Source organism: Bubalus bubalis, chromosome 15 (genome assembly GCF_019923935.1).
Source record: "Bubalus bubalis isolate 160015118507 breed Murrah chromosome 15, NDDB_SH_1, whole genome shotgun sequence".
Lineage (NCBI taxonomy): Eukaryota > Metazoa > Chordata > Mammalia > Artiodactyla > Bovidae > Bubalus > Bubalus bubalis.
In genome coordinates this window covers 36,035,835-36,055,708 of record NC_059171.1, presented here as the reverse complement: position 1 = coordinate 36,055,708, position 19,874 = coordinate 36,035,835, and the positions used below count along the sequence as shown (strand labels likewise).

At 42.7% G+C, this 19,874-nt stretch overlaps 1 protein-coding gene across 10 annotated transcripts in view; it reads left to right on the top strand.

The window, feature by feature from the left end:
• Positions 1-18,796, top strand: part of SAMD12 (sterile alpha motif domain containing 12) — a 462,238-nt gene extending 443,442 nt beyond the window's left edge. For 2 of the 10 annotated variants that reach the window (XR_006544729.2, XR_006544731.2), the window contains 3 exons: positions 2,591-2,676; positions 4,730-4,831; positions 10,368-10,447. Coding sequence is in view for 5 of the 10 variants with exons in the window: in XM_044928340.2 (XP_044784275.1) it covers positions 4,730-4,840; positions 10,368-10,390 (134 nt within the window). In the remaining 5 variants the exon portion in view is untranslated. Of the gene's footprint in view, positions 1-2,590; positions 2,677-4,729; positions 4,841-8,934; positions 8,985-10,367 lie in introns of all 10 variants that reach the window. The other 8 variants (XM_006046562.4, XR_006544730.2, XR_006544728.2 and 5 more) reach the window with 7 other exon arrangements.
• The last annotated feature ends 1,078 nt before the right edge of the window (positions 18,797-19,874 follow it).

The following is a 19,874-nucleotide window of genomic DNA, read 5'->3' as shown; positions in this document are numbered from 1 at the left end:
CGTTTTCTCCTTTGAGGGAACTCAACATGAACTGAGCTGTCTTTCCTTTTGAACTTTTCTAGAATGCCTGGACTGTTTGCATTTGCCCATATGTTCCAGGCCAAAGGGCCAAAACCCACAGCAGAGAAGTAACCTTGGAGCCTCTCTTCAGAATCCTGCTAGACATACCCCAGGGTGAAAGGGCCCATCACAAAGGAACTATTTCTCCTAAGACTTCTTGCTTGGTTTTGCCAACTTGAAAGAGTTTATGTAAACAAGATAATCTTCTATACTTTAGAGCATTTATAAAGCCTTTCCTAATTACTGTTTTGTTTAGAGAGAGACTGGGAACATGATAGAGAACAGAGGGGAGCCTTGAGCCCTCCCTTCAGACAGCAGAAAGGGGAGAGGGTGGCAGTCAGAATAAAATTTATGATATGGGGAAAAGTATTGTGACTTCACCTTGCTTTTTAGGTTTCTTCTTTCTGAAAGCCCCTTTATATTAAATCGCTCAGTCTCTGTTTCTAATGCCACACAACAGCCGTCTAGTTTAGTAGCCACTAGGTACATGTGACCATTTAAATTTAAATGAGTTGGGACTTCCCTGGTAGTCCAGTGGTTAAGACTGTACTTTCAATGCAGGGAGTGAGGGTTCAATACCTGTTTGGGGAAGATCCTACATGCCTCATGGCCAAAAAATTTTTTAAATTAAAGTATATATTTTCAGAGTCCTTAAAAGAAAGAAAAAGAAAGTAAATTTAAATGAATTAAAATTAATTTTATGGAGACACTAGCTACATGTCAAGTGCTCAGAATAGCCACATGTGGTTAATGGCTGCCATACTTGATAAACCTGTGGTGCTGGAGAAGACTCTTGAGAGTCCCTTGGACAGCAAGGAGATCAAACCAGTCAATTCTAAAGGAAATAAACCCTGAATATTCATTGGAAGGACTGATGCTGAAACTGAAGCTCCAATATTTTTGGCCACCTGATGTGAAGAGCTAACTCACTGGAAAAGACCTTGATGCTGGGCAAGGAGGAGAACGGGATGACGGAAGAAGAGGTGGTTGGATGACATCACCAACTCAATGGACTTGAGTTTGCGCAAACTCCAAGAGATAGTGAAGGACAGGGAAGTGCTGCAAGGACGGGTGTGCCGCAGTCCATGGGGTTGCAAAGAGTCCGACATAACTGAGAAACTGAACGACAAAGAACATTTCCATCATTGCAGAAGCTCCTTTGGATGGTGCTGCTCTAGATGAAGAACCTCAACAGCCTTGCTACTCAAAGTAGAGGACACAGACCTGTAGCACTGGTATCACCTGAGAACGTGTTAGACATGCTTGATCTGCATTTTAACAAGATACCCTGGTGACTCCTCAGATCAGATCAGTCGCTTAGTCGTGTCCGACTCTTTGCAACCCCATGAATCGCAGCACGCCAGGCCTCCCTGTCCATCACCAACTCCTGGAGTTCACTGAGACTCACGTCCATCGAGTCAGTGATGCCATCCAGCCATCTCATCCCCTGTCGTCCCCTTCTCCTCCTGCCCCCAATCCCTCCCAGCATCAGAGTCTTTTCCAATGAGTCAACTCTTCGCATGAGGTGGCCAAAGTACTGGAGTTTCAGCTTTAGCATCATTCCTTCCAAAGAAATCCCAGGCAATTCTTCGACGCTCAGCCTTCTTCACAGTTCAACTCTCACATCCATACATGACCACAGGAAAAACCATAGCCTTGACTAGACGAACCTTTGTTGGCAAAGTAAAGTCTCTGCTTTTGAATATGCTATCAAGGTTGGTCATAACTTTCCTTCCAAGGAGTAAGCGTCTTTTAATTTCATGGCTGCAATCACCATCTGCAGTGATTTTGGAGCCCCCAAAAATAAAGTCTGACACTGTTTCCCCATCTATTTGCCATGAAGTGATGGGACCAGATGCCATGATCTTTGTTTTCTGAATATTGAGCTTTAAGCCAACTTTTTCACTCTCCTCTTTCACTTTCATCAAGAGGCTTTTGAGTTCCTCTTCACTTTCTGCCATAAGGGTGGTGTCATCTGCATATCTGAGGTTATTGATATTTCTCCCGGCAATCTTGATTCCAGCTTGTGTTTCTTCCAGTCCAGCGTTTCTCATGATGTACTCTGCATAGAAGTTAAATAAACAGGGTGACTCCTAGACACATTAAAATTTGAGAAGCAATGTTCTAAAATATCCTTCCCTTCTAAGAGTCTGTATAGTGAAATTGATAATTTCACAATTTGTTCATTTTTATGTAGCTTGTGTCCCCTTGTGACCTAGAGGGTGGGATGGTGTGGGAAGTGATAGGGAGGTTCAGGAGAAAGGGGCATATGTATACCTATGGCTGATTCATGTTGATGTATGGCAGAAACCGACACAATAGTGTAAAGCAATTATCCTTCAGTTGAAAATCAATTAAAAAATAATAATAAAAGATTTACTCTTTGTCCAAAGAAGCTTGGGGTTAGGAGTAGTGATACTTAAAAGAGGGGTCCTCAGATGGGTGATGTGGGTGTGCCCTGCAAGTTTATTAGAAATGCACATTTACAGACCCACTCCAAACCTACTGAATCAGATTTTTTTCCACTCAGGGCCCCAAATCTGGGTTTTACCATGCTCTCCAGGGAATTTCCAAGCACAGTGAAGTTGGAGAAGCATTAGGCAGACACGTCATCAGGTGATGCTAATACAGCAAGATAAGTATAATGAGACAGGAAACTCTCCAAGCCCTGCACCCACAAGGGAGGGTGGGGGGCGGGTATCTTAGTAAATGTTCGGTGGAACAAATGTGGCTTGTCTGCTTAATTAAGTAGCTGATGCATGAATAGGCTTGTAGAAACTAAACAACACTGGGATGATGGACCTGGGGCTTTGGATGGATTGGATGGCTTGCTCGGGTCTTGCCTCTCCCATCTGCCTCACTCTAAAAGCCAGTATTTGGATCACTGCACTATATTATATCCAGGACTCTTGGTATTTTATTTCATGAAGTGAGCAAGACTATAAAGCAAATTTCCCCCACAGTCTACACACTTTTCTCTGTCTGAAAGACAAATAACTACTATTTAAGTACTGAGGAGAAGATGTAGGGGCACCCATGGATTTGTGCCAGGCAGGTTTCGTGAGAATCACCAAGCTGCTTGTTAAACAGAGAGATTTCTAGACTTCCCTCTGGACACTCTGAATCAGAGGAAATTGGAGAGAGGCTAGACAAAATAAAAATTGTAAGAAGCTCCTTGAGATGAGTCAGATGCAGTCGAGTTTGAGAACCTCAGACGAAAATGGCCAAGTTCTTATCACCCTGGAATTCAGAGACTCAGCTTAACCCACAGGAACCAGAGCTGATTTCTGAGAGATGTGTAAGCCTCATCGTGTAGACTAGCAGTTTCATTTGTAGTAGAGCAGGAAGGGGATGAATACAGTGTCAGTGGGGTGTTTTTTCCCCTTAGTGCTGAGGAAAAGGAAAGGGGCAGCTTGTGCACAAGTGCATTCTTCCTCTCAGTGCGTGTGTGTGTGTGTGTGTGTCTAATGTCACTCATCTCAGGAACCCACAAACTCTGTACAGAGAGGCAGCAACCCAAGCTGATCATGACAGCAAAGTCTGCTCCAAAAAGACTCCCCTTACAGTATCCAGATTCCTTCACATTCTAACTGAAACAATAAAATTGAGGGCTGAAAGGATAGAAGACGAAATCAAGGCCTTCCTACCCCACCTGGGTGTAAAGGATTACCTAAAGGTCTTCGCACGGGGCTCTGGGCCCTCATGTGTCTTCTTAGCACTTGTGGCATCAGTGGGACCTGGACATGTCATAATCAGGTTGAACGTCGTAGCCTGCCCTGAAGGCTGCAGCTTCTCTAAGGTCCTTTATCTCCCCAAGCCTGCCTCTTTATCTTTAAAGGGAGGTCATGGGATCTACCTCCTCAAGTTGCTGCAAAATGGAACAGGCTCTTATCACAATGCTTGACACAGACTACTTAGTTAAGGATAGTTTTTTACAACTGTGGTCATTGTGGTCTATAGACTCTGAGTTAGTTGATGTTATCCAGAGAAACAGGATCAATAGGAGATATTGGTCTCCAGTAGGTGATATATCTGTATATCTATCTATAGATCCATCTATCTAGAGAGAGATGGAGAGATAATAGAGAGAGATAGTAAAGAGATAGATAGATATTGCAAAGAATGGCTTACACAATTTTGGAGGCTGAGAAAGCCAAGGATCTGTAGTCAGCTAGCTGGAGACCCAGAAGAGCTGATGGTATAAATTCTAGTTCAAGCCCAAGTGCAAAGGCAGGAAAACACAGATATCCCAACTCAAAAGCAGGCATAGAGAATGAATTCCCCCTAAAGCAGCCTTTTTTTCTACTTGGGTTTTCAGCTGACTGGATGGGGACCACCCACATTAGGGAGAGCAACTTGCTTGACTCAGTCTACTGATTCAAATGTTAATCTCATCCAGAAACACCCTCCTAGACACACCCGGAATAATGTTTAATCAACTATCTGGCCACCCCATGGCCCAGTCACATAAAATTAACCATCACAGAGTCATTACAGATTCCAGTTTACGGAGGGTTTTGAGAAGTTACAGGCTAGTTTGTGTGTGTGTCATCTGTTTTATTGCCCTGAACCCAAGTCCTCTGCCCTCCTGATACTCATCTTGTCTGAGATTCTGACCTCCATCTTCATCCAGTCAGAGGTAGCACTGATTTCTTCATCACATTCTCAGGAGGCAAACACCCCCTTCCTCAAACCATCAAGAAGGCTGGTAGTGGCAGAAATGAAACCAGTGGAGCTGAGAACACATGTGACTTCTCCCACCAGAGGGCTGGTGAGCAGAGTTGAGTTTTATTGCCACATAAATCCTTCTTTGTCCTTCTTTTATCTCCTAACTCCTTCCATACCTACTGATTAATTAATTGAGCATACCTGTTTAAAACATCCCCTCTTGATTCTTATAATAGTATGCCTGTGAGGGTTCTAAAAGTTAGAAATGATTTAGTATCAGAGGTTTTGATTACATTGAATATAAAATCAAATAAAATGAGCAAATGATGAAGAGAAGAGGGGAGTGAGGTTTGAAATTAGCCTTATTTCCTGTACACACAAGAGGCACACTTAAGTTGGTTTTTATCTTGGCCTATTTTGGGAGTGATATATTTGACTCACAACCAGGAAGAGAAGAGAAACAAGGACCTGTACCCTCTAAACCATCTTCAGTGCTATTGACATTTTGAGCTGGATAATTCTTTGAAGTGAGGGTCTGTCCTGTGCATCCCAGGATGTTTAGCAGGGTCCCTGGCTTCTACCCATTCGATGCCGGTAGTATGACAACCAGAAATGTCTCCTGACGTTGCCCAATGGGAGAAAAATTGTACCCAGTTGAGAACCACTGCTCTAAACACAGGACAGCTTTAGACTGTGAGACAGAAATGTACTTTCTCTAGGCCAAACCTCTTATTTAGGGTTCTTTATGTGTAGAGTTCACATTTGATGAGCATTCTTTGATAAAGACACAGCTACTTGCTTTGTCTCCTGCATTCCTGTTGGAGTTTAGCAACTCGCTTTCTTAATACATGTTTCCTGTTGAGTCAGGAAAGCATTGTGGTGAGAACAGATCTGCTTTCCAGTCTCAGCTCTGGGCACTTCAGCAGGACGGCCGTGACAAGTTAATGAACCTAACCTCATTTTTTCTGGGTGTGTTGTGAGGATAATGCAATTCAGCCCTTGAAGAAGGCAGTGGTGACTCATTGAGTACCCATAAAGTCTTAGCTGGCCATCATAGCTGCTCAGTGAATATTAGTGCTGCTGCTTCTTTTTTTTTTTTTTTATGATTTTATTTATTTATTTGGGCTTCCCAGGTGGCGCTAGTGGTAAAGAACCCACCTGCCAATGCAGAGGACCTAAGAGATGCGGGTTTGATCCCCAGGTCAGGAAGACCCCTATTTATTTATTTTTGGCTAAGCTGAGAGTTGGACGGTGAAGAAAGCTGAGTGCCAAAGAATTGATGCTTTTGAACTGTGGTGTTGGAGAAGACTCTTGCGAGTCCCTTGGACTGCAAGGAGATCCAACCAGTCCATCCTAAAGGAGATCAGTCCTGGGTGTTCTTTGGAAGGAATGATGCTTAAGCTGAAACTCCAGTACTTTGGCCACCTCATGCGAAGAGTTGCCTTATTGGAAAAGACTCTGATGCTGGGAGGGATTGGGGGCAGGAGGAGAAGGGGACGACAGAGGAGGAGATGGCTGGATGGCATCACCGACTCGATGGGAGTGAGTCTGAGTGAACTCCGGGAGTTGGTGATGGACAGGGAGGCCTGGCGTGCTGCGATTCATGGGGTCGCAGAGAGTCGGACAGACACGACTGAGTGACTGAACTGAAACTGAACTGAAACTGGGTCTTCATTGCTATGAAGGCTTTTCTCTAGTTGCAGCGAGCAGGGGCTACTTTCTACTTGCACTGCACCAGCTTCTCATTGTGGTGGCTTCTCTTGTTGCTGAGCACAGGCTTAGGGTAAGCAGGCTTCAGTAGTTGCAGCACATGGGCTCGGTAGTGGCGGCTCCCAGGTGCTAGAGCACAGGCTCGGTAGTTGTGGCACATGGGCTCAGTTGCTCCAAGGCATATGGGATCTTCCAGAACTAGGGATTGAACCCGTGTCTCCTGCATTGGCAGGTGAATTCTTTACCACTGAGCCACCAGGGAAGCCCAGTTATGCTTCTTATTGATTGTTGTGGAGGCAATTCTGGGTCTCCCTCCTTTGGATGGTGCATCTCACACCTGCTATAAATTGTCAGAGTGCATTCAGGACCCCGAAGTCTTCAAACATGAGTCATAGGAGAGACACTTTCAGATAGAAGATATGTCCCTTCTGGTTGAATGGAAGACACTGAACAACCCTTTTAAGAGACGAAGTCATCTTTCCTCTCCAATCCGTGAGGGACGGGGCTGCCTGCACACACCATCTTTTCTTTTTTCCCAACACTCCCTTGCGGCTGGAGTAGGGGGAGGTGACACTGGACACTCTCAGTCCCAGGCACGTTCTTTAATCCTCTCCAGGCTGGCCTTTGTCTCCAGGGCCAGCGTCTTCCTGCCTTTCAAGTGTCTGTTGTAAACGGTCCTTATCACAGAACTGTCTGTTGGCATCGGCACTAATCTGGGTGAGAGGGGAAGCCAGCTGCATTCACTGTGGCCTTGGCAGGTGAGGGGAATGTTACCCATCACTGGAGGGGGCAAAGGCTTGGCCTCGGGGCTGTGTTGTTTCTGCTTCCTGACCCCTAGCTGTGGCGTTAGTACACTGACCTAATTGTATCTCGTTTCTCTAGGGAATTTTGAGAAGTTTCAGTAGTAATAATAATAAGCACCCATCACTTAGCAGATATTGACTGTTCACTAAACACCATGCAAAGAACTTTTTCTGTGAACCAATTTCCGCATTACATCAACCCAGTGAGGTGGGAATCATGATCACCATTTTAAAGGTGAGGATGTTGAGGTTTGGAGAAACTCACATGTTCAATATCCTGTAGTTGCTAGGAGGTGAGCCTGGGATATCAACCAGATCTGCCTGATTCAGTAACTCATGCTCTTCAATCACTGGACTCTGATGTGGCCCTGCTCATGCTGGACTCTGAAGCTGTTGCACTAAGGAAGGAAATAGCTCTCAGGATGGCTAAACCATTCAATAGTAATGTTGTTCACTAGTTGCAAATCCACACGTGGTCATTTCTGGGATGCACATGTTCCCTGAGTAGTCCTCGTGTGCATGCATGCGTGCTCAGTCATGTCCTACTCTTTGCAATTCCATGACTGTACCCTGCCAGGCCCCTCTGTCCATGGAATTCTCCAGGCAAGAATACTGGAGTGGGTTGCTATGCCCTCCTCCAGGGGATCTTCCCAACCCAGGGATCGAACCCACATCTCCTGCATTGGCAGGCAAATTCTTTACTGCACCACCTGGGAAGCCCGAGTAGTCCTTAGAGTCAAGAAAGAAATAGGCACAATTCCCACTCATTTGCAGCCCCAACTACAGGATTAGGTCTCCAGTAAAATTAGATATTGAATTAAGCCCTAAAAAAGAGAAAAACCTCTCCTTCTGCAACATCAGTTTCTTCTTCATTATTTCACAACCATTTATTAAGCATGTTCTGTGTATGTGGCACAACACTTTGCATTAGGAAGACACGCAATAAGTTGTGGTAGCACCCTCAAAAATTTAGGAGGCGAGATGGATGCATTAAACTTATGTTATTCTTAATAATTCTTTTTCAAGGTCACACATTTTCCAGAGCTGATTTTAGCAAAAGTCTGAGTGATACTATGTAATGTCAGATTCCTAGAAATCTGTTATTCCAGCTACATTTGTGTACTTGCATGCATGCTAAGTCGCTTCAGTTGTGTCCAACTTTTTGAAACCTCATGGACTGTAGCCCACCAGGCTCCTCCATCCATGGGATTCTCCAGGCAAGAATACTGGAGTGGTTTGCCATTTCCTCCTGTACATTCCAGCTATACAGTTCCTTTAAGGGTTGGCTTGGATGAAAGATTTTTATTTGCATCAGTTTCTAACCCCCTTTAATAATGCTAGAATGTTGTCTCTTAATCGAATTATAAATATTTCTTTTCTTAGTAGTATTAGTGAATGAAAATAACTGTGGATGCTTTAGTTAGCCAAGGCTTATGGATCAAAGTTGCACCCTTGCAAACTGAATTTTTTTGTTCTTTTGTAAAACATCGTGACAACAATAAATCAAAGTCCTAAAGCCTTCACTTTTCCCTACATTTCTTTTCTATACATATGTGTAAGTTTTTTTTAACTTTTTATTTTGAAGTAGAGTTGATTATGTGATATTTTCAGGTGTACAGCAAAGTGATTCGGTTATACATATACTTGTATCTGTTGTGTTGTTTGGTTTTATTCAAATTCTTTTCCCATGTAGGTTGTTACATGAGCAGAGTTAACACGGAGCAGAGTTCCCTGTGCTCTACAGTAGGTCCTTGTTGGTTATCCACTTTAAATATAGCCGTGTGGACATAAGTTTTGTATTGTGGTATATCATAACTGCTCACCATGTTGCTACATCATCATCATCATCATTACTTTAATGGCCATGTAATCATTCATCTTATTAATGTACTATAATTTACTTAACCTAAATTTTTAACAATAGGAAATTGGTTGTTTTCTACATTTTCCACTATTATAAATAACCTCTGGGTTGCACGTTTGTGCATATAACTTCTTTCATTTTCCTTAGGATGCACTCCTAGCATGGGAACAGAGTCAATGAATGTGAATTCTTAATATTTTTTAAATAAATTGACACTATTTTTCTAGCTTACAATGCCACCACAATATATTAATATTCTACTTTCATTACAGTCTTATCAGTAGTGTATATTATTTTATATTTAATACACTTAAATAGCACCTTACTTTTGTCTCAAAAATCATAGGTTTTAATGAAACACTTATAAATTGTGTATTCTCTCATGTTTTGAAAAGCCTGTTTTAAAGCCTAGGAATTTTTTTTTTTTAATAGTAAGAACTTTTAATTCTCTCCATTGCCCAATAGTTTGGGGTATTAAATAAAGCTAATACCAATATATTTTTCTGAGCAAAATATTCAATTGGCTCTTTTATTAACTAATTAGTGAAGACCTGTGTATATTGTATAGGATCTATAGGGAGTGCTGAGATAAAAGGCAATTAGAAAATGAAGTTGGAAAAATTAGACGAATATATCTGTACCAGCATTGCCAAGGTCAAGAGCACGTTTGCCATTCAAGTAGTTCAATCTGCTCAGGTTTTAATGACTTTCTCTACCTAATCGCTAACCTACTCAGCCAGTCTGCCTTTTCAACTAACAAAGGCAGGACCTCCACCCATACTGCTTCCAATATTTCCTTCTGGGTTTTATCCTGGGAAAGCTTCTTAATGCAGAATGAAGTGCCCCCCGCTATTGACTATACACACCACCCCCCCTGAAATGCTTCCACACCATTCCCAATCTGATCTTCCAGAACAAGTAAATGCATGAAACCCCACAGTGTACAGCATGGGTTCCCAAACCACAGCCCTGTCATAGGGCCGAATGCCAGTTCCAAGGATCTGGTTTTCCCCTTCCTTGCATTCAAGCTTGCACATTGCTGAGAGAGATATCTTCCATGCTCTGGGGAAAAAAAAGGAAGGACGTTCCAAGAATACAACCCATCACTGTGATTTGCCTTGGAGTTGAATCACCGTTACCTCCACTAGAGCTTTCTCTTTGACCTAAGGATGTTGAGGTTTGTTTGAATATGACTGTTGCTACATACCAGAATATGAGAATATAAAGAAATTTATCATGTTTTCTTCTTTTTCCTCTTGCAGCCTCAGCCGAGGGTTCTCCATAAATGCAGTTAGCCTTCCAAGCTGCTGTCCTGCCAATCAATATGAACATGGCCTGTTCCTCAGAGAAAGACTAACTCATGGCACTGCCAGAAGATATCCTTGGAGCATTGACAGATTAACCAGATTAACTGAAAAACCACCCATTCAGTCAAGATTATGGGCTGTGGAAAATCTTAGTTTGCTCTGGATTTTTAAATGAGGTGCATAATATACAGTGCCAACTTGTTCCAAGTGGTCATTGGCAGACCATTAGCTGGAAAATTGCTTCCAGTTTTCATCACTGTGCATAACTGAGGCTCTCTTTGGGGAGCTGTCTGTGCCCTTCACTACAGGTCCTGTTTTAGCATGACAACTACTGGATTATTTTATTATGTGTGCAGATGGCATGATGTGTTAGAAAAAAACAAAATTACAGCAGTCCTGCAATCTCAGTGGAAGTGTTCACAATATTATGCCCTGGTAGGAATATAAACATGTCTCGATTGTGTTAGTTATGGTGTCTAAAGGTAGTCTGTCCAACTCTTCAGCACTTTACATGATAACCCTACACAGAAATGCATTAGCACGTTCAGTACATGTGAGAAGACAAGTCTTTTGTGCTTTCTTATAAATTTTGTCCTATTTTGGCTCAGACTGTCCAAAACAAGACTCCACTCCCAGCATATACCCCATAGTTTGGGACAGATTGGTAAATATGGCCACAATACTGTTAGACTTAATCCCTTGACACTTTACTGGATTTCTTACAGCACCAAAGGGAGATAAAGGTGGGCCTGGGGAATGGTGGTCGTTTCCTCTTGTTTCCTCTTCTTGGGCACAACTTACCACAAGCACATCCACACACTCAAACACAGGAGGCTTCTTTCTAATTGGCCAGTGTACATAGTCTCTCTTTCTATAGAAGAGTTCTTTCACCAAAAATGGGGGGAATGGCCATATTTTCATCTTAGACTATGGTGCATTGATAGTAAGGACAGCAGAATAAAGGGGTGTGACTTTAACATTTTGGAAAACTCTTTAGGTCAAGTGTTGATCTCAGTTCTCTGAAGAGGAAAAAAATAGTGTGACCCCCTGCATGTCTAGAGAAGCAAGAGTTTCCAGCCGCACACTAGGTTTCTTCTTCAGAAGAGAACCTACTAGTCCTTTTTAATCCTCTCTGGAATTATACCCGTAACTAATATGTTTTACTATGTTTTACAACAAAGCACAGTCCTGGGGTGCCAGTCAGGCCAGTTATTGCTTGTCTTTAGGAGTTAGAGGAATGTTCATGTTGACTGACCCTATATCATGCTTTAGGCATTTTTTCCCCCTGAAAATGTAAAGTTGACTGAATCAGAAACTCAGCCAAGTATGTTCTGTGTGCCCGTAATCCCAGTCTGTGGATTGCAGGGATAGGAGACTTTTCTTTAAATACATGTAACAACCTGGGACCCAGCCAGCACAAGCAAGCTTGGCATTTCAGAGGGTCACCAGACACACACTCATTGTCTGTCCTCCCCACATCTTTCCACCCCTGGGGGTATCAGGAAATGCACAGCCCATTAGAAAACGTCCCTGCCTGTGATTTGGAAGCTTGACAGGGAAGGAGGGAGATCCAAAGGTGATCTGGGTGAGTCACCAGGCCAGATGACTCACCTCGAGTCTGCAGGCTGTGGTGCCAGAGAAGGGGGCTTCCAAGCGGGAACTCACAGGAGCTTCAGTCACCACCGAGATCTGGCCCTTTGATGGGTCAACATCAGGACCAACACTGTAATTCTTTACAGATCCAAAATTAAGAGGCCAAAGCCTACCTGCCAATGCCCCTGGACACCTCAGTCTCCACCACCCAACTCCTGAGGTTCAATTCCAACAGCCGAGTTCACTCCAGTCTTTTGTTTCTTCCTTTCTTTAGAAATCAAGTGTTTATTGAGCATCTACTATGCGCCAAGCATTGAGCTGGGGCACTATGGTTTACAAGGTAGACTCTCCCCGCCCTTATATCTCCTCCTCCCAAACACTATCCCAACCCCACCTTTTCCACAGTGAAAACTGAATTCAGACAGCATTCACCCCTCCGGAGTAATGTGGAGGAGACGGTCACGCACAGCTCCCGTGACTGAGGAAGCAGGCAGCAGAGGGGGAGGTAATGGACAGCATCAGGCCATGTATTCGCACCCGTTATGTACAGCCAACCCTTCCGGCACCCAGATTTAGCTGATGAGAGCTTCCCAAAGCAAGTTTCAGTTGCTTCTCTTGATATCCACCCTGGTCACCTATATTCCCATCCCTTATACAGAAACAGCCATTCGTCATTTTGCTGGCATCTCTGAAAGCCCAGTTCTATAACTAGTCCTGGAGACACAGAATTGGGCCTGAGGAACTCGACAGAACTCCTGCCAGGTGCTGAGATACTGTAGCTGGAAATGCACTGGTTTAGCCGGGAACGTTAATGATTGTTAACACCCTTGGAAAACCGAACATGTTTATGGTGCAGATAGATATTCATTAAATGATGGTGATTCATCCTTACTTTGGCTTTTGCAAAATATGTTATGAACAAGTAAATAAGTAGAGTTGTCTAGGCCTTTTCTTTTCAGTCAAAGTGTACTGGACAGTTATTTAAAGATAGTGGGTGAAGGTGGAAATAAGAGAGCAAAGATGGAGACAATGAAAGAGCCCCATTGAAGATGGCTTCTCTAAAAATGCCTTAATTCCTGGCACGTACCACATATTTGCATATGAACTACTACTGTTTTCCAAACTGTCAGCCTCTGTTTGAAATCATTTGAGGGCATGGTTTTGGAAATGTGGTGGCTTAAAACCAGAACAGTCATGACCTAAACCAGCAAAACTGGAGAAACGATTTCCTTCTCAGCCTTGGGATTCTTTGTTCTGTGCTGACCCACAGTTACCCATGGCTACTTCCTGCTGTGTTGTACCTTCTTCCCAAGATGTGTGTAGGGCATTTTACCTCCTAGAGATGGCTCTGTTGAGTTTTGTTTAGGAGGAGGCAGGAAATGGGGAGGGAGAATATAAAGGCTTTGATGTCTCGGGGCTGTAAACTGTTGATGCATTAACTTTTCCTCTTACTTGAACTTGTGCTGCACCTTTTATTAAAAGTCTGGCCCCTACACTCACACAGGAAAGGCACTCCTGGGAATGAACAGAAACGAATACTTATCAGACTCTCTGGGGTGCCAAGGCGGATAAGCTCAGTTCGGGCTCCAGAACGGAATTTAAATATGCGGAGCATCGGTGGTTCTGCTAGGGTGAAAAACACATCACCCGAGTCGTTTAAGATGCACCTGGGGGACAGAGACACTATCAGCTTTCTTGTGGGTAATGGCACGTCTTGGATTCCCTGCTTAGGCTCTGTGAGGTGTGTAACTGCGCCATCCACTTCTACCTCCAGATTACGGGAAATAACCCAGGTTCCCTCCAGAGTCCCTTCTCAGTTGCCCAGACAGAGGCGAATAGTCCTTCGTTCTGGGGGAATTAAGCCTCTTTTTTAACCTTCAAAAGGAAAGGAATATCAACCTTACGTGAGACTATAAACAAAAGGTTAAAGCCTCTAATAGATGCACTCCCTGGTTTCTTACAAATGCTTTCTTTGTCTGCAAATGTCACATGATTGTTTTGGGATAGGAACAATACAAGTCTAATGGAAGAAAAGTTTTCAAGACCCCCTTAGTACTTTTGTTTTACCAAAACCTCCTCTTCCAGTACATTAGCAGCTTCATTCTTTGTGATGCTTTCCTCTGCATTCTTTAGAGTAATTTTGTTACTTGACAACTAGACTTAAAGCTGCCTGTCGTCTCTTTTTAAAAACTTAATCTTTAAAAAGACATCAATTCTTCTATGCCTTAAAGGCTGTTTTTATTCACCTCTCCCACACCCCCTCCACCTCACTTTCTTGCTTTTGTGTGTGTGTGTGTGTGTGTGTTTTTCTTTTTAATCTCTTTCTTCTTTTCACATGGTTCCTTGGGTAGATTTCAAGTATTCTATAAAGAACTCAAACAGAGAAACATAGTTGTCACCTTTTTTCCCCAGGACTGACTAAGAATTCCTTCTTAAGTTTGATCTTGGTGAAAGCTAGTTGCCCAAACACTGGGACAAGAATTCTGATCTGGGGGCGGGGTGGGGGGTTGGTGGTGGTGATGGCAGGTCAGTGCCGATAATCAAAACAAGGGCCGTATGATCACAAGAGAGGACAGCCCAGGAGATGCACCTGCTCAGGACACGGCCGGGGACTCAGTTTCAAAGACAAGCAGGTCCTTCTCCTTAGTCTCCTGAGATGTGAATCTCATCCTGTAGCCAGAGAACTCGCTTATGAGTTCTGTTTATCAATGTGAAATATTCGTGGCTCTGAGACACAGCTTCAAGGTCAAAGAGAACTGTGCTTGCATTGTTTTGCTCTGCTGACTTACTCCAGGAAGGAGATGGGGAGCCTTCTTTTGAAGGTGAACCACCTGTGGGAAGCTTAAGGAAAAATTAGCCAAGGAGGTTACACCAGCCCTTAATAAAAAGCACAAAACAGAGTCTTCCCTGGAGATCTCATTTGGGAAGATGGCTAGGAGCATGGTACCCTGGTTTCTTCTGGCCATTATCTTGGCTCTGCAGGGAAAATTCTGGGCAAGTGCAGCAAGCACTAAGATCTGACCTTTTCAGGGTGAAATTTGCCTGTGACAGATAGAAATGCCGCTGAGTAGGGACTGGTTTTAGACATCCTGCTCAACTGGAGAATTCCATGGACAGAGAAGCCTGGCAGGCTACCATCCATGGGGTCGCAAAGAGTTGGAAACGACTGAATGACTAACCCTGACTGACTCAGCAGCACAGACTGAGAAATTACCAACACAGAACGGCAAAAAAGGGGTATAGAAGGCACTGTAAATCTGGAGTTTCCATTGCCACATATACGGCTATTTTAAAACCTTGCAGAGCCCCAAGCATCCTTACTTCAGAGGCTCCTTTCCGCAATTATATCAAGCACTAGAAGGCACCAACAGCTTAGGCCTCATAAAATTTCAAAGTAACCATATGACTTGCATTGAATTGCAGGTGACTGGCTTACATTATAGATATTTAAACATGACTTCTGATTATACAATATCTTTTTCAGCTGTGGGAGCCAGTGGCGTGGGGTTTCATTGTTTCTTTCATTGTTGTTGTTTTGCAAACCTCCAACATTTATGGAAGCCTTAGAAAGGCTCTTAAAGCCAGGCCTTTTTGCCTAAAGGACAGTGATTGAAACAGCCATTTGATGTAAACAAGGAGACTGTTAAATTAAGCCAAAGTTGGAGATACTACCACCTAAAATCTTTAAGGCTGGTTGCCTTCTGCATTGTTTATAGCCTTTTAAATTTCAGCCATTTGGATCAAAGGAAATAAATAGGGTGCTTTCACGTGGCCTTGGCACGGTAGCACACACAACTACTCCAGGTGGAATTCTAGGCTGGGTTGATGTGCCAAAGCACACAGATCTGTCTTATGTGGTTGTATTTAATCACCACCACCCACCCCTCAATTTCTATGAAAATATATTCAAATGCTTTACTCACAAGAAAATTCTAAAATGAGACTCATTATTTAGATCATTGCTTCTCTCATAGGAAGGGATATTGATTTTGTGACATAACCTTGAAGAAAATCACCTGCCATTAAATACCTTGATGGTCGCTTCTGTTCCAATCCACAAGCATACCCTGGTCTTCTCCCATCTCCTCAGAGGGCTGCCCAGCCTCGCTCTTAAGTAGCACATGTGTTATAAAGACCCCTTCTAAAGCTCTGAATAGACTCTCTGTTCAAGCATAATTCCAAAAATGCAATTTGAATTTTGGGTACCACCTTGGTCCTTGATATGACTCCCTAAATCAATTCTAATTCTTTATATCTATTTTCAGTGTTTTTTTAAGCCACAATCAACTGCATTTATATGTTTGCATTGGTCACTTCCCACCCACTCTGTCGCAGCTTTTGAGCAAGCCTAGACGATAAAGAATCTGCCTGCAGTGCAAGAGACCAGGGTTTGATCCCTGGGTCAGAACGATCCCCTGGAGAAGGGAATGGCAACCCACTTCAGTATTCTTGCCTGGAGAACCCCATGGACAGAGGAACCTGTTGGGCTACAGTCCATGGGGTCGCAAAGAGTCGGAAACAACTGAGCAACTAACACCTAACTTTTACACCAATTCCCATTTAAGACATTTGAGAAAAGACCAGAAATATTTCCCTGTGTACCAGCTGCAGAAGCTTTGAAGCCCATAACCAGGTTCTTTTTCACATCAAAAGGCTCCTGTTTATAGGTGGAAACCTTAAAGAGAAATGGGGGCATGCAAGGGGGTAGGATTCACATTTGAACACTGGAAGCTTTGTCTTTTTCATCATAATCTCACTCTCCCATCGCATCACCCTTCTCTTTCTAAAAGCAGTAGCCTCTTTGCTGAGTGAGTGTTGACCTCCCACTTGGGGTAGTCGGGGTTCCACTTGCTTAAATTCACTCAAGGAGAATTAGAAGGCTCTCAGGGGCTCTGAGTGATTCCAACACCCCTACTTTTCCTTTCCCAGTCGAAAAACGCTATCCTTATGCGGCCATGTTTGACAAGACCATGATTTAACAAGTGGAAGTTCCTATTTCAGAGAGCTGAATAAAGCCAGCTTCTTGACCCTGCCCTGTCTCAGTCGTGATTGGCCCAGAAGCAACTCATCTGCTGAAAAGCCAAGGCAGCACAAATGTTTTGAAACAAATTCCACTAAAACTCTTGTGTCACTCTATCACACCTGCTGTAGTTCCAGTTAATCCAACTATTTAATATTGTTAGGTACCAAATTAAACAGCTGTACACAAAATTTTAGAAAAAATCAATATTGTAATACAATTATACATTAGCCATCAAAAGTACCCGAGAAAAGAAAATATTGAACTGTTGTTTCTGTACTTGAATTATTCTTAGGATTCTGTGGAGAGTGGCACTGCTCTGATAAAGGGGAAACTGTTTCGAATTCAAGAATACTTGCATTCAAGAGAAATTGCGCGTCTCTCTGGGCCTTTGCTCATCTGTCTGGGATGTTACCTGTTCTGCCTTAGCAGACAGGGTTGTTTGGAGGCCAAATTGAGCCAAGGGGAGAAGCTGTTCTGTATCACCAATGTCTATGTATTCATCATGGTGAGCAGGGCTATGGGCTTTCATCAGTGAGTTCCTTTCCCTTGTATTATGCCTTTCCCTCATAGCTGTTTTTACTGAGTCCATTCTGGGATGCTAAAAAGTAAAACGGTAAGAAAGCACCAATCAATATTTTGGGGAAGCTACCAAATTATTTGAAGGGATGCTACTTAGGAAGAAACTTCCGTAGATGTTTTGGTACAACTTATAAAAAAGGTAAAGGTAACTCAAGCATTTTGTATGCACACACAATACATGGGGGCTGGTCTGCAGAACCTATGGCTAGGATGAACATTTATCTCCCCCTCCCAAAGGTTTAGAGCGCTGTGACCGAGCTGAGGGAGAGAGTTCCGGCTGGGCTGAGCGCAGGTGAAGATTGCCAATCCTCAGGTTAAAGAAAGCCAATGAAGTTGATGAATTGCGGGTCACAGGAAACAGCCACATCGAACTTCCTAGATGAGCTGGTGTCTTTGTGCTAGGAAAGGAAGAGGAAGAAAAATCACACCATGTGAACTGAATATAAAATGAGTGCTTTCAGTTGCATAAGAGTGGGAAAAATTCTGACCAAAAAAAAAAGTTCACTATTTTATAAACACTAACAAACATGGCTATAAAAGCACATTTCATAACACAAAAGCCTACGCAGATGGGAGACATTTTTATAGCTTCCTTAAGTGAGTAGTTAAACCAGCAGTCTGAAATCTCTTAGTCCCCTAAGAGTGGTTAATTAAATATTTTCCTTATTCATTGCCCACAAATGTGGGTTGTTTTTTTTTCTCTATGCACCCTAGAAAAATTCCCAAGACTAGACTTAAGGAGGACACAAGCTGGTTATGTAGTAAAATAAGAGTGCCTTTTCTGTTGGATGTTCATTTTAGTTCCCTGAGTTCCCAGGGCATACAATGTTTAGAAACTTCTTTCTCTAAACATAAGAATTATTGCACACCACGATTTTGAACTACCGATTTCCATATCTTAAGCAGCTATCAACTTGCCAATTCCCTTTGGGTCTTCTTTACATTTTTCTTATAATGTTTCCTTGTGTTCTGGATTGTCCTCAGAAAGAGTTTCAGGGGTGGGGGGGGGCATGATTCTTTTTAAATTGATAGAAATGAAACTACAGATTTTTGCCCCCTTGTATCTGTGAGCATGATCTCTATCAGGCTTAAAAATCTGCTTTATCATTTTTGTATATTTGACTATTTTGTATTCAGCATTACTTGATTCCTTATGTGCATGGCAATGTATTAAAATGTGGGATTTCTATTACTGTGTAAAAGTGTTTTGATTCTGATTTTCAACCTATATCCTTGGGAAAAAAAATTACATTAAACTTTTCATTTCTATTTTCTTCAGCTCATCAGCTTTGCAGAAGAAAAAAAGAAAGTTAACAGCATTTCACTTTCCCTGTGTTAGCTAATGATGCGATTCATGGTGGAAAATTGTCCTCAATTATGCTGTGTTTCCTGGAGAAATAATATATGTGGAATGAATTGGTGGCCTCCCTCCAGCTCCCAGCACACAGAATTCCCCCAGCACCAAATCCCACCAGCATGATGGCTATTACCATTGAACACTTTCATGTGGAGCACAGCTGGGTAAAAGACACAGTTCTGTTCCTCCGCAGATACGCTAACACCCTGGAACGAGATGGCATGACAGATCCTGGCCTGCCAATTGACTTTCACCCCAGAGAGTCTTAAGTGCTTATCATTGCATGATTGATGGCATCCCCCAGCACTTCTCTCTCCATCTCTCTCAGGTGATGACCAGGTGCCAACTATCTGTATTTTATCAATTGAGATGCCTTCAAGTAACACCTGCCTAAGAGATTGGAATATGAGGGCCGTTCTCTAGTTCAGCAAACATCTAGATATACTCCATTCTCAACCACGTATTTAAAAGACACCAACTTTATTTTTTCCTCAAAAAAATCCACTGAGTAATACAATGCACCAAATATAACAATAGACCATTTTATCTGCTCCAAACTCCCATTTTCACCCTTCCCTTTCTCAAGGAAACATTGTAATGAGTACTTACAGCCACTATGACTTTGCTGAATATGATAAATTGCCTCAATTGATATTAGACACTTCCTTCCCCAAAAGGAAAAAGGAAGTGTAAATCACATGAAAAAGAAAGGAAACACTCATTGCCTTTTTTATTATTATTACATGTTTACAAAGAATCTAGTGTTCTGGGGGATTTGAGGGTTTTTGTTTTCCCCAGAAAAGGTTTCCAAAAACAAAACGTGTGAGAACCTTTTACTTTAGTTTACTGACCATATATAAAACTTCTAAAGCTGTCTACACACCCTATAACTCTAAAGGCACAATTTTCT